The sequence below is a fragment of the Neofelis nebulosa genome, chromosome 11, assembly GCF_028018385.1.
Source record: "Neofelis nebulosa isolate mNeoNeb1 chromosome 11, mNeoNeb1.pri, whole genome shotgun sequence".
Taxonomy (NCBI): Eukaryota; Metazoa; Chordata; class Mammalia; order Carnivora; family Felidae; genus Neofelis; species Neofelis nebulosa.
This window is the reverse complement of record NC_080792.1, coordinates 21,001,095-21,015,221: the sequence shown is the minus strand read 5'-3', so window position 1 is coordinate 21,015,221 and position 14,127 is coordinate 21,001,095. Positions and strand designations below refer to the sequence as shown.

General features: G+C 38.4%; 1 protein-coding gene across 1 annotated transcript; it reads left to right on the top strand.

Annotated features, from left to right (window-relative positions):
* The first annotated feature begins 3,353 nt into the window (after positions 1–3,353).
* Positions 3,354–13,493, top strand: LOC131489767 (dynactin-associated protein-like). The gene is made up of 3 exons (XM_058691705.1): positions 3,354–3,410; positions 7,376–7,540; positions 12,360–13,493. The coding sequence occupies exons 1-3, from the start codon at positions 3,354–3,356 to the stop codon at positions 13,185–13,187; spliced, it is 1,050 nt and encodes a 349-aa protein (XP_058547688.1). The 3' UTR covers positions 13,188–13,493.
* The last annotated feature ends 634 nt before the right edge of the window (positions 13,494–14,127 follow it).

The window sequence follows — 14,127 nt, the reverse complement described above, 5'->3', positions numbered from 1 at the left end:
TCAGGGATCACAGACCAATATTCTGAAGAAACAATGGTTTAATTTTGGGTGTCCCCAGATGTAGCAGGACCAGCGTTTAAGTCATTTGAAAGAACAAGGAAAATTTTGGCTTGGGAGACAAGAGAACTTCTGAACCCTGAAGGTCACTGTAAAATGGAATATCAGACCCTACAAAAACCATGAATTCCCAGTCCCTGTGGTCAGAGATGAACTATGCCATTGCTGTTTATTCTGTAGAAACTGACATATTGACCATTATGGAACCGGTTTCCCAACATACAAAAAACGTGTACCTTTAACTAAATGAAAAAAAAAACAAACAACATTCTCTTTGTTTAAACAAAAATATTACAATTAAAAAAATTTGAAAGTAAAATCAAAAGCCAAACATTCAATAAACAAAGCGTAGGGGATAAATAAGGGTTTTGTCTGTCTTAATCAATGCTGTCTGGATATCCAGGGTTGAGACATGACTGGGGTGTACGAGGTGTTCAATAAACAGTTGGGGGTAAGTTACTGAAAAACCATGTTCTGTCAGTATAAACATATTTAAAATTTGTAAGTAGACTTCAGATATGTAATTAAGAAATTCAGTGACATGCATCAAAACATGTTTTTCTCCTGAAATTTCTATTTTAAGTGGGGCTAATTATTCAAGTTCCATTGTATTACTGAAATACTTTTTAATTACTTTTGATTCAGTGAAGGAACACCTGCTATAGAGATGGAGTCAGCTTTGAAAATACAATAAAACACCCCGATAGTGTTATGATTACCATATATAAACACATTTGCTGCAACTTTCAGGTTTCATTTTCAACTTTACTTTTAATGATTACTTCTAATTGCTTTGATAATAAATTTGATAGGGCACTTTGAAGATTTATTTTTGTTCTTTTTTTCCTTCCACGATGATCTTTCATACTTTTGAATTAATTGGGTTGCATATCAGTATTTTACTTAGGCTTTGAAATTCTGTGCCTGATTGTTTGCTTGTAATGCCAATAACAGAATGAAAAACTGTAATAATCCCTTTCCCTAAAATGTCTAAGATCAGAGAGCTGCAGCCATCATATTGGCTCTCATATTATTAACTGACCAAAGAAGTCATAATCAAAGCATAGTGAAATTTCAGGCAAGAAAGATTTGTTTGAGTAACATGATTAAAAAAAAAAAAAAGTTTTGACCTAGACTTCCAGATAACGATGCAATTCAATTCTCTGTTAGATGAATGAGAAATAGAACTTTCCCCCTGAAGATTGGCCAGCTATCAAACAGTTCTCTGAACTGCTGTCAGCCAAAAGACTTGCAGGTTTCTTTTTGGCTATAAATCCTGTGAACAAAGACTTTTTATAGGAGATTTTGACAGAACAATGAGAGAGATACCCTTGCTCTCTGTTCTAACAGTCCAGGTGTGTTCTGTTTTTCTGTTGACCTTTGGGTGGAGGTGTTCATGAGAATTGTTACTAGTACATGCTGAAGAATTGTTCTTTGCAAAATAAAGAAGACTCTAATTTTTATATGGGAAATTTAGCCACGGAGCAATGTGTTGGTTAATTTTGTTGCTATTTTAAATAAGTTTAATCAATTTTCTATGTTTTTCTTCCAAACTTTGGGACTGAGTCTTGCAACTCCTAGAGATTGTGAACCTGAGATCAGAGAAAACTTTCACTCTCTCTGTCATTGCTATAATGTTGTGGATGCTGTCAAAAATTATAGAATTCTAGGGGCGCCTGGGTGGCTCAGTCGGTTGAGCTTCCGACTTTGGCTCAGGTCATGATCTCATGGTCCGTGAGCTCAAGCCCCGCGTCGGGCTCTGTGCTGACAGCTCAGAGCCTGGAGCCTGTTTCAGATTCTGTGTCTCCCTCTCTCTCTGACCCTCCCCCATTCATGCTGTCTCTCCCTGTCTCAAAAATAAAGAAACGTTAAAAAAATTTTAAAAAAAAATTATAGAATTCTACCTACCCCATGGCTATGTTGCTTTAGTACCAAATTAAAGTAAATGCCTCTGAAGAATATAAGTGTAGTCATATTTTAAAAGCAAATATATTTAAATACAGTCAAATTAATACCACTTGTTTGGTAATTTTATCATTCTTATTTTCTTTTTTTTTTTTTTTTTTTTTTAATTTTTTTTTCAACGTTTTTAATTTATTTTTGGGACAGAGAGAGACAGAGCATGAACGGGGGAGGGGCAGAGACAGAGGGAGACACAGAAGCGGAAACAGGCTCCAGGCTCTGAGCCATCAGCCCAGAGCCTGACGCGGGGCTCGAACTCACGGACCGCGAGATCGTGACCTGGCTGAAGTCGGACGCTTAACCAACTGCACCACCCAGGCGCCCCTCTTATTTTCAAATAAATCAGTTTATTAGAGGGTCATGTTTAATGTTATGAACACCTTCAACCCATGTATGTCCTTTGTAGTCATGGCCATACCATGGCATCACTGGTTTTGTTTCAACAGGAGTAAGAGTAGTAATTATATGTTTTTACTCCTCTTTAGAACAAATCCCTTCCCAGTTTTTCAATTTTTTTTTTGAAAAAAAAAAATTCAGAATCCAAAAGTGAAAAGATACAAAGAACACGTGGTATGGTCTATTTTGTTTGCCGCTGAACTTTTTGTACCAGGCAAAGTACCTGGCACACTTTAGAAACTCAATATTCTCACCTGTTGAGTGAATAAGTCAATAAAAGTTCATCCTTTTTCAATTTGGGACAAACTAGATTTCTTGACAAAACAACAACAAAACTCGTCCTCCAGATTTTCAATATTCCATCACTCCTTTGGCATTATTGCCTAGGAAATTGATTCTAATCATTTTTAAATGCATGTAAATTCCCAAGCAACTGCCCTAGTAGACTCCCAGACTCCAGCCGTGAGACTGAAAAGGTGAAGCCATCCTAAGGCCATGGGTGACTAAGAGCTGGCAAGAAGGCATTCAGGCTTGGGTAGAGAGAAAGCAAAGGCAAACTTCTAACTCACAATTTTTTCTTGGGTTAGTCCTAAAATAGAAGACAGGTGTCTGAAAGATGGGGCCAAAGGGAAGAAAAAAAAAATTATGTAAGCTTTTCAGAGTTCCTTCCTGTCAGGAGGGTTATTGAGGGAGCAATCACAGTAGCACTCAGAGGCTGTATTGATTTTCTATGATTAACACCTCATTTGCTTCTCTAAGGTGGATTCCATTTTAGTGAATGACTACTTATTACTTAGTTTAATCCTCACCATCACTGATGCATCAGAGTTGATTTTCCACTAGTCATTTAAATTATTTCTCAGAGTTGCAGGTATAAAGGCCACACATGAATTGAAAAATATCCTTGAAGGTAAGCCTATGGCATTATAAGCTCAAGAATGGACAGAAAGCGTGGAAAATATGTAGTCAATATTGAACGCTCTGAAAACCAGCTTGTGAGTATTTGCTTAATTTTAATAATTTGCCTATAGTGCTATCTCATTTTCAGCTTTTAAAATCAATCGAATTTCTTTGCTATTATGTGGTCAATGTCATAATTTTGCATTATTCTCAAAAAGGAAGCATAGCCATGTATTAAATTTTTCTGCTGCAACTTTTCATGTTATATTCTTCTGTATTATACTGTAAAAATTATTTTACGTATTTGCTAATTTAAAGGATTAGCAATTTCTGTTACCACATCATATACAAATAAATCCATTTAACTTTCTATATTCACCATCATGTAAACATATATCTCCAATGATATCTTTGGTTTGGTCTTTAAATAATATTTTTATAATCTGATTCTTCGATTTTATATACTAAACCTGTCAAAACTTGGATTTCTAAATATGCTGGAAATCCAGATATTGATCTTGGATATTGTCTTTAGGCCTAAGAGAGAAATCCTTTAAACATTTGTACTTTGTATAAGAAATATGGTTATTTTGGGGCGCCTGGGTGGCGCAGTCGGTTAAGCGTCCGACTTCAGCCAGGTCACGATCTCGCGGTCCGTGAGTTCGAGCCCCGCGTCAGGCTCTGGGCTGATGGCTCGGAGCCTGGAGCCTGTTTCCGATTCTGTGTCTCCCTCTCTCTCTGCCCCTCCCCCGTTCATGCTCTGTCTCTCTCTGTCCCAAAAATAAATAAAAAATGTTGAAAAATAATTAAAAAAAAAAAAAGAAATATGGTTATTTTATCTATTTAAAAATTTTTTAATGCTTATTTATTTTGAGAGAGAGAAACAGGGCATGAGCAGGGGAGGGCAGAGAGAGAGGGAGACACAGAATCTGAAGCAGGATCCAGGCTCCAAGCTGTCAGCACAGAGCCCGATGCGGGGCTCAAACCCATGAAGCGTGAGATCATGACCTGAGCCGGAGTCGGATGCTTAACTGACTGAGCCACCCAGGTGCCCCTATTTTATCTATTTTTAAATGTTTTTACACCAAGAATCAAGCTTTTACTGTATGTATAGTTCTAAGTGTTTTTTATATCTGAACCTAGCTTAGGTTCAGATAGGTTTTATAATGGCCTAGGTTTTATAACCTGGCCTAGGTGGCTCAGTTGGTTGAGCGTCCGACTCTTGATTTTGGCTCAGGTCATGATCTTGTGGTTTGTGAGAATGAGCACAGAGCTTGCTTGGGAAACTCTCTCTCCCTCTCTTTCTGTACCCCCCTGATTCTCTCACTTTCTCTCAAAGTAAGTAAGAAACTTTAAAATAAATGAATAAAAATAAAGGAGATGATTTCCTTTAAAAAAGAACAAAGGATGGAAGTATGATAAAAATTAAAATAGTAAGTTAAAATTCCTGCGTGAAGAATAAATGAAATATTTTTTCCCTTTGCAATTTGGAGCTGTGGCAATTAGCCCATATTAATTGCCTACAGATAAGCCAAAGACGAAAGTCTTGGCTTGGTAAGTGTTGGTTGAATAAAAGAATCCCAAGGAGAATTCTTGGTTTACCAAAAGAAAAGGGGTTTGTCCTTTTGAGTCATACAAAGGACTCTCCTGAAGCTGTTCTCCTTGTCACTTCTCAGTTCGACACTCAAGATGCCTGAATACTCAAATAGAAAAAAATCCCTTTAGCCACATATCCATCATCTTCCTAGTTTCTCTAGATGCAACAAACTTGAAGATGTTTACAAATATTATTTTGAGTTGTTTTTACAGTGTATATCTTGATAGGTGGCTAACTATTTCACTTTATTATGGATATTTAAAGCATAGCTATAAAAATATGCTTTTCTCCTAAGACCAAATTCAATTGTGAAGTTTAATAATTGTTGAAGATTATAAACAAAAGTAAAATAAATGTTGGCGTTTTGTTTTTCTGTTGGGATATGTGAGATCTTAAGTTAATCCTTATAAAATCACGGGGAAAACCCACAGAACTGTTTTTGGTAACTATAGCTAATTCACTTCAGTTGCCTATGGCCCTTATTAGCTAAGGCTGACTATCTGATTAAACGTTTGGAGCTCTTTGATCCAGTTCTGTGCAGAGACTCCACCTATACTAAGAGTCAGAGCAACATACCAGAGTAAAAATTATTACTTGGGCTGCAATATTACTCCAAAGCTGAATCTAGATCAGAGGTTCTCCACCCTAAGTGTAGACACCACCCATCATCTTTTTTCTTTGAAAGGGCTAGGATTCCATCAGGGCCAGAAGACTTGGAAAACCGACTTGGGGAGTGAATTTTGTTTTGTTTACAAAGTGCATTAAAATCTAGTTCATCAGCCACAGGCAAACCTGATAACTACAGCATCATCAGCACTTGGCAAAATAAGCAAGGTTGTTATTAAAGTCCAACATTGCTCAAATTGATCTAGTGAATAACATGGAGTCTGTTTAGTTTTTTTTTTTTTTTCAGTAAAACAGAGCTGTTTTCTTTACTTCTTTGATATAACAGAAAAATCTGTCTCCCCAAGCCCTTTACTGCCAAGAGGATTCCATCTTATCTATGTTTAATAACCATCACATGTATTTTTTTGTGTCGCTCGTGGTAGTTCTCAGTGACCACATACATTTCTAGTCTGACAGTTTTATGGGACTGATGAGTTGATGCACCAGCAATTTTTATGGCTCTTTAATAATGGGTTATTACATAAACGTGACCCAAGACAACTAGTAGTAGTAACAGTAGGAATGAAAACACTGCTGCAGCAGCTGCTGCCACTGCTGACAGCCAACACTCACCGAGTGCATAGGGACGTTGCTCCAACCCTTTTCCAGTTGTTTACTCGTCAATCCTCACAGCACATCTGCAGTGGGTAGTTGTAGTTTTTGCCTTTTGAAGAGAGCAAGGAGTGGCAGAGATGCCCTTGATTCACAACTAGGAGGAAACATTATCGTTCTATGAGATGAAGATTCCCCAGACAGTCCTACACTGTTTTTGAGATGTAACAAAACTCTTGGCCCAGATCCACAAATTCCTGAACTTGTTCCGCTCCCATTTTCATTTCATTTTATTCTTTCCCCTTTTAAAACACCTGTTCCCCCAAATCTTTCCCACTGAGCCCAGCCCATTTTTAATCCTTATGGCCCCCTTTCTCAACAATATGTGGCGATTGTTATGCCTCCCTGTTATATTAGCATGTAAACTCTCAGAGCAGAGACCTTTTTGTTGTTGAGAATTGCTTTTATACTGCTGTGTGTCCAAGAGGAACCCAGCATAAACATATCACAAACTGACAAATGATTTGCCTTTTGTCTCTTTGTCATGGGTGTGCAAGTTCCGTTGCATAGACCATGGTACAGATTATGTGAAGGAGTCTCTTTGTAGGACAACTTTTCACTAGTATAGCATAGATTAGTATACACTATACATCTTACCATGGTTTAGCATAACAACATACTGTACATGGTGTAGCGGGACGGAGTGGAAAGTACACTGGTCTTAGCACTGGAAGGTCCGGGCTCCAGTGCTTGCTATCATGTCATTATGGGATGCTGCTGCTGCTGATAATTATGTCAGCTCTTTTTGCTTCAGTATTCTCATTTCCAAAATGACCTAAACGGGTTGTACCTGATAATCAGCTGCAAGAACTTTTTTGGCTCTAACATTCTATTCCTTATACGGATAGAGACTTCTTACTATAGCTCCACTTACAGCAGCTTGCAACATGAGGGTATTTAATACATGCAAGTAATGTGGTAGAGAATAAGGATGACATACATTCCTGATCTGGAGCATTAGGAACTTACAAAAATTAGTTAAGTATACTATGTCATAATCTGTCTAGTTTGTTTGTTTGTTTTTTTTTTTTGGTCTTCAGAGTATAGCTAGAAAAATTCCTTTTAAAAGTTTTGTTATGCATTATCCCTTTTAAAAGTGATGCTCTTGATTATGTTTGACAGAAGAGTTTCATTTTAGAAATTCAACACCGTGACATTCTATTCACTTATGTTTTGTTTCTGTAGCCAATCACGTGTTCAGATGACCAACAGGCTCATAGTTCTGCATGCTGGCATCCACCTTCAAGTGGTACAACTGGTCATGTCTCGTCCAACCTAACTGGGGTCTATGTGAGCCCAGCAGCCCTTGCACACTCAAGAAACCCACACACAGAATTGTCCAGTACAGAGGTAATGTTTGATATAGCAGCTTTTATCCAGGTTGAAATGTGCTTTATACAGGGACGTATTGTTCTGTTCTTTCCCAGGAAATGTATATAATCATTTAATTCACCCACATTCATTTTAAGCATTTGCTGTATTCTCAGTATAAGTCTCTGTGAGGCAGTTCGTAAGAAGGAGAATATTTGATAATCTGTTTTTGAAGAGCTGATATTCTATTGGGGACTCAAATCTTTGCATAGATAGCGAACATTATTTGAAAGTAAAAGGAATCAATGTAAAGTACAAATGCAGGTGGGGAGAGGCAGAGGAGAAAATATGTTGACAATATAGAGTTTAATTCACAAATTAGACTCTGGTGGGAGACTGTGTCATATTCAAAGTTTTAAGGGTCCTGCTCAATTGGTGATCACCTTGTTTGCTTCCACTGTTCTAGACTTCGGACCTGTATGTGGCACTTTCCATAGGTTTCTTCCTTGTGATCTCTGGTGCATAAGACCTTGACATAGAAACCTGACTCTTGTTCTCCAGATTTTTTTCCCCACTGGCTTTGGAGACTAGATCCAGGTCTTTGGTTCCTGACCTTATCCGTTGGTTGAATTAACTTTACCTCAGGCGTGTATCTCTCTATCTTCAGCCCTGTTATAGCAATTAGACCTTGACTATAAATTGCTTATTCTGCTTAGAAGTTTGGTTGGGCTTCCCTGACTGGAGTTTCTACCTTCTGTTGCTTAATCTTGCTGTAGAGGCTTGGTAGAGAGAGTATGAGCCTTGTTTTCTTGATTCTGGATAAAAGTATAAACTGTATTGTTGCTGGGACGATGTGAAAGAATGAATGAGCTCAATGGGGTGGAGTGAGAAAATGTTTCTTCTTTTTTGCGGAGAGGTAAATTAATTTATGTAATAATAGAATTGAGAAGTCTTAGATAACATCTAGTCTGGTAGTTCTTAATCCCAGGTGCATTTTAGAATCCCCTGGCGATTATTTAAGAAATACCAATTGGTTGAGTCCCACCCCAGACCAATTAAATCAGAAGCTCTGGGGTGGGGCCCAGGCATCAATTAGCATGGTTTTTGCCAAAAGTGACCCCAAAAGAAGAACTTAGGTGTCCTATTGTCTGGTTGTGCACAACTTATTTCATTAAGCGGCTCTTGTATAATTTTTTTAAAGTAGCATAGAGTTCTCCCAGATATGCATAAGCCCTTTTGCCACTTTTTTCTTTTGAGACTGCTTTGTAGTGTTTTCAGTCAACGTAAAGAAAATGTTATTTTTTCTGGGGCTAACTTGACCTTGGTGGCCCATGCCTTCATTCTACTCCTGTTGCTTTGGGGTTGCCACCCTTTGCACCCTTCCAACAAATACTGTGGCCTATACTGTGCGACATTTAAGATCTATTTTAGTGTGTATGGAAGGTGTGTATGTTGTATCCCATTCACTGAGAGTATTGCTCTCACCCAGGTGATTATGAAATAATCAATCATGTTAGACAATCGAAAACTTACATACATGACACTGGGCCAGGCACTTTATAAACATTGTCTTATCTTTTCATCTTTCTAGGTATTATTAAGTATTATTATCCTTATGAGGGAACTGAGGCTTAGAAAGATAAAGTTGTTAAATTCTCCATAGCTAATAAGTGGCAGAGCTAAAATTCAACCCCAAATCTGTTGGACTCCAAAGTTCTTGACCTTAATTTCTATATACTATACTATACTGCATCCAAGATAAACATATTTTTAAAAACTAGTGACTTTATGTATGTTATTTGTAGTCTTCCCAGCAACAATATAAGACAGATATTTTTAGCTCTCTATTTTAAGATAAGGGGATTTGAGGCTCAGAGAAGGTAAGAAATTATTTAAGATTTCATAGCTCTGAACTTTATAACATTTCTCCAGTTAAAAAGACTGTACTCTTCTACACTGATTTGTTGCCTACGAATAAAGCAACAAATATTTGCAAAAACACTTTAGAAATGACAAAGCAAATCAATTTTGTTGATTCCGAAGGTAATCCTGTACTTCACACGCTGTTTTATCACCATTTTGTAAATGATGAAATAGGGAGTCCCAGAAGCTATGCAATTCCATGATTTTTCTTTTAAATCATGGTGGTGGATAACACAATCTGTGATGAGGATTAGGGAGAAAATAAGCAGGGCTTTGGTTTATCTTGTTAAAATGCACATCACTAGAAAGCTCCCAGGGAGCTCTTTTCATTGCGTGCTTTCAGGTAATAAGCCTGGGAAGGAGATAATGCACTCAGGTGGATTCTCTGGGTCCCTATGGTCATACTAGGTGCTAGGCAGCTACCTACCTGATGGGTGGTAGGAAGTTTTATATTTATATGGCTATCAATATTACTTAAAGAATTGGGAATACTCTAATTATGAAAAAGCCTCAGTGTATTATTCCTCTTCTGATAACAGAATCACTGAGCATCATGAGTACTGTTGCCAAAATAGGTGCCTGAGGAGTCTGTGTTGTATTCTGGGTGGTAAATGGAGGATGAGAGAGGCATTCACAATGAACAGAACTATTTGTGCCAAGATCCCACTTTAGATGGAAGCATGATGCATTGTAGAAACGGAGTGAGTGGCCCAAGGCTATTTCACTACTCCAGGGCAGAGATAAAGGAAGCTTGGAATAGAGTAGTATCAACAGATATAGAGAAAATCAATAGTATTGGGAGATATTTAGCAGGTACAGCTAAAGGGCTTGGTGATGGGTTGGGAAATTTCAAGGGTGATCCCTTTGTTAATAGCTTATGAACTGAATATAATGGATGGTGGTACCATTTAAAGGGATGTGGGAGCTTGCCAGGTTTCACTGGGGAGATCATGACTTTGGGTTTGGACACAGTGAGTTTGAGGCATCATTTAGACATCTAATATATGGTATCATGTAAGCATTTGAAGGTCAGAGGGGAGAGCTGGACTAGAGATAAATTAGAGAGTCATTTAGATATGGATAGTAATTAAAATCATAGGAAAGAGAAAGCATAGAATGGTCAAATCCAGTCCACTGCCTATTTTTGTAAATAAAGTTGTATTGGAATACAGTCATGCTCACTTGCTTACTCAATGCCTATGGCTGCTTTAAGACTATAATGGAAGATTGGAGTCACTGTGACCAAAATTGTATGGCTCACAAAGCTGAAACTATTTACTGTCTTGCCCTTTACAGAAAGAGTTTGCTGACCCTAAACCTAGAGTGAGAGAAAAGGTCCTGGGAGTGTCAACAATAAAGCTGAATGTGATAGTAAGCCTCTAAAAGAAACTGGGAATATTTGGGAGGGGGAGGGTTGTTAGGAGAAACCCAATGAAAATGGAATATCACAAAAGCCAAGGGAAGAGACTGTTCAAAAGGGAGAAGGGATGCTTCAGAGGCAAATGCTACTGAGGGTTTAAGTATGGTGAGGGCTAAAATATGTCAGTTAGATTTGAGTGAATAAATGTCATTTGTGACTTTATTAAGAGGTGTTTCAGTGGCATGGCAGAGGTAGAAGCCAGACACAATTGGGTTGAAAGGTGTGCAAGTGGAGATGTTGCATTTATACAACTCTCAAGAAATTTCATTTTCCAGAGAGAGAGAAAGGGAAGTAGTGAGAAGGGGATTTGGAGTCAAAGGAGGTTTTTTGTTTAAAATGGAAGAGATTTGAGTGTATATAAATGTTAAAAGGAAGACGCCACTTAAGAGGAAAGGGTGAAGTATTTAGTCCCAGAGGAAGAATGAAAAAAAGAGAAAAGTTGTTGAGAAGGATATGGGGGATGAGGTCCAAGGACAGATTGGCGGATCGGCATCAGCCAGAAAGAGGGACAGCATCTCTGTGTCAATCAGGGAAGGAAGAGAGGTGGAGCCCAGGCAGGCTTAGGTCTGCAGGTTTGATACCTGTAGGGCTTTGAAAGAGTTTCCATTTGATGGCTTCAAGTTTCCCAGTGAAGGGGAAAGGAGATGAAATGGGTCAATTTGGGAAATGAGATGGGTCAATTTGTTTTTGAGGGCTGGTAGGTGGAGGTTACATGTTTGAAGAGAGGGAAGATTAAGAAAGATTTACAAAATGAGAGTGTATATTACAGAAATATAATAGAATGATGGAACAGTCCAGAAAATCCATTCAAGGATGGTGACTATACATTTATCTTGACTCTGATTTGCCCAGGTACTTGACTTTCCCTGACTGTGGTTGCTCAAGGGCAGTCCAGAGAAAGAAGACAGGCATTTATTTGCCAGCTGGAGGAAAAGAGGAGGCAAGTGCAAGAGATTTTAGGGAATTAGTTTTATTGAAATAAACGACCATGGAACACAAGGTGGGTAAGGAGGTAGGTGAGTGAAGCAAGGTCTGCTGGGTCAATAATTTTTAACAAGACTAAAAAAAGGTTGCTCTAGGGACAATTGAATAAATAAGCTGGAAGGAGAGGAGACAGTGGTAAGAGCACAGTGTTCCTGAGGAAGTGATTTTGGAAGTGGAATAGTTTGGGGTAATGACAACATCTACTGGAGGATTGGGTGTGTGACAGAGAATTTACCATTCAAGTGCTGTTCTGCCTGTGTGAAAAGACAAAGCTCTTCCTTCCCATTATTGGAATATTTTCCAATAAAAGAAGATGAGAAATTGGTAGATTCTCATTTCTTCTAATGTTAAAGAAAGTGTGCAGTTATTTTCACCTGGATAAAAACTTGGACCGTAAGCCTACATTTCTTTGGATATATATAAGGACTGAAATCATGTTAATGCACTATAGTATAAATAACACAAAAGAGATGAGAAATCACAAGCATTTTTGTTTTTTATTACTGATATTATCATTTACACTCTTCATAGGCAAAAGGAAATTGGTGTAATGACTTGTCTCTGTGGAAAGTCTTTTTGGCTTGTCTCTTAGCCTGTGTGATAACAACAGCAACTGGAGTACTCATAATATGCCTGGTGAACAACAGAGAAAATGACAGTTCTCCCATTACTAACCAGCTACCTGCAAACAATGAGGAGCCTATACTTAGCATTCCTGGAATGACCTCTACTACTTCACAACCTGCAGGGACCACCACGTCAACTGAACCCGTAACTAAAACCACTACAACAGAATCTACAGCCACTGCAACGTCTATTGAACCTACAGCCACAACAGCCATCACCATCGCTTCCACTGAACCCAGAACCTCAACAGCCATCACTATCACTTCAACTGAGCCTACAACCTCGACAGCCACTGCCATCACTTCCACAGAACCTACAACCACAGCAGCCATCACCATCGCTTCAACTGAACCTACAACCTCAACAGCCATCACTAACACTTCAACTGAACCCACAACCTCAATAGCCATCACCATTGCTTCAACTGAACCCACAACCTCAACAGCCATCACTAACACTTCAACTGAACCCACAACCTCAACAGCCATCACCATTGCTTCAACTGAACCCACAACCTCAACAGCCATCACTATCACTTCAACTGAGCCTACAACCTCGACAGCCACCGCCATCACTTCCACAGAACCTACAACCACAGCAGCCATCACCATTTCTTCAACTGAACCCACAACCTCAACAGCCATCACTAACACTTCAAATGAGCCTACAACCTTGACAGCCACCACTATCACTTCCACAGAACCTACAACCACAAAAGCCAGTCACCAGTAAAACGAAACCCACAAATGCAACAGCCCCACCATCACCTCACCTGAACGTACAATCACGAAAACTACAACCACCCCTTCAAGTGAAACCACAGCTGACCCCACTTGAACAGAATCTATAACTGTTTCAACTTCAAAAACAACAAATGCTATCATAACTTAATCTTAGCGGACAACCAACACAGTTACCACTTCCACCATCTCTTCAACTGAACCCACAAATCCTGTCAGCTGACTCTACAACCACTCCCACTCCCACTTTATCTGCAACTACTGTGACTTCCACTTAGTTCACAATGCCAATGGTCATCACTTTCCTTCAACAGTCTTTAATCTCCACCTTATCATCTGAACCTGGAACTATAAATGCCACCATTCTTACTTTAATCTAATAGAACTACCATCATTCGTCAACATGTTCTCTTCTATGACAACTTATGCTTTAGTCGTTATCACTACAAATTATCCTACAACCATTCTCCTCCACTGGCTCTTCCCCCAACTGTAGCCATTTCTTCTATAATACCTGAGTCTGTATCTAGTGCCATTACTATATTATACTTACAGCACCCACCATGGTGCCACTTGAAGAACGAGAATTTAGACAATTAACAGTGGAATAATTACCTGAATTTTCACTAAAGCAATACTTAGGACTTCTAAAACTATCAATATTGATTTTATTTTTAAAGAGCTGAACATTTATGCCATGCAGATCAGCTTTTGTTTGTGTGTTTCAAAAGAATATAATTTCATATAGAAAAGGTAACCCAATTTGTTTATTTAGGAAACCTTCAAGAAATTTTATATGAAACCTTAGAGTAAAATTAGTCATTCAGATTTTAATATGTATGTATTTCTGTTCAGAACATAGCAGTTTTCTGTACACAAATTACATGCATAATAAACACATTTTATATGTGAGCACTTAAACGTATGTGGAG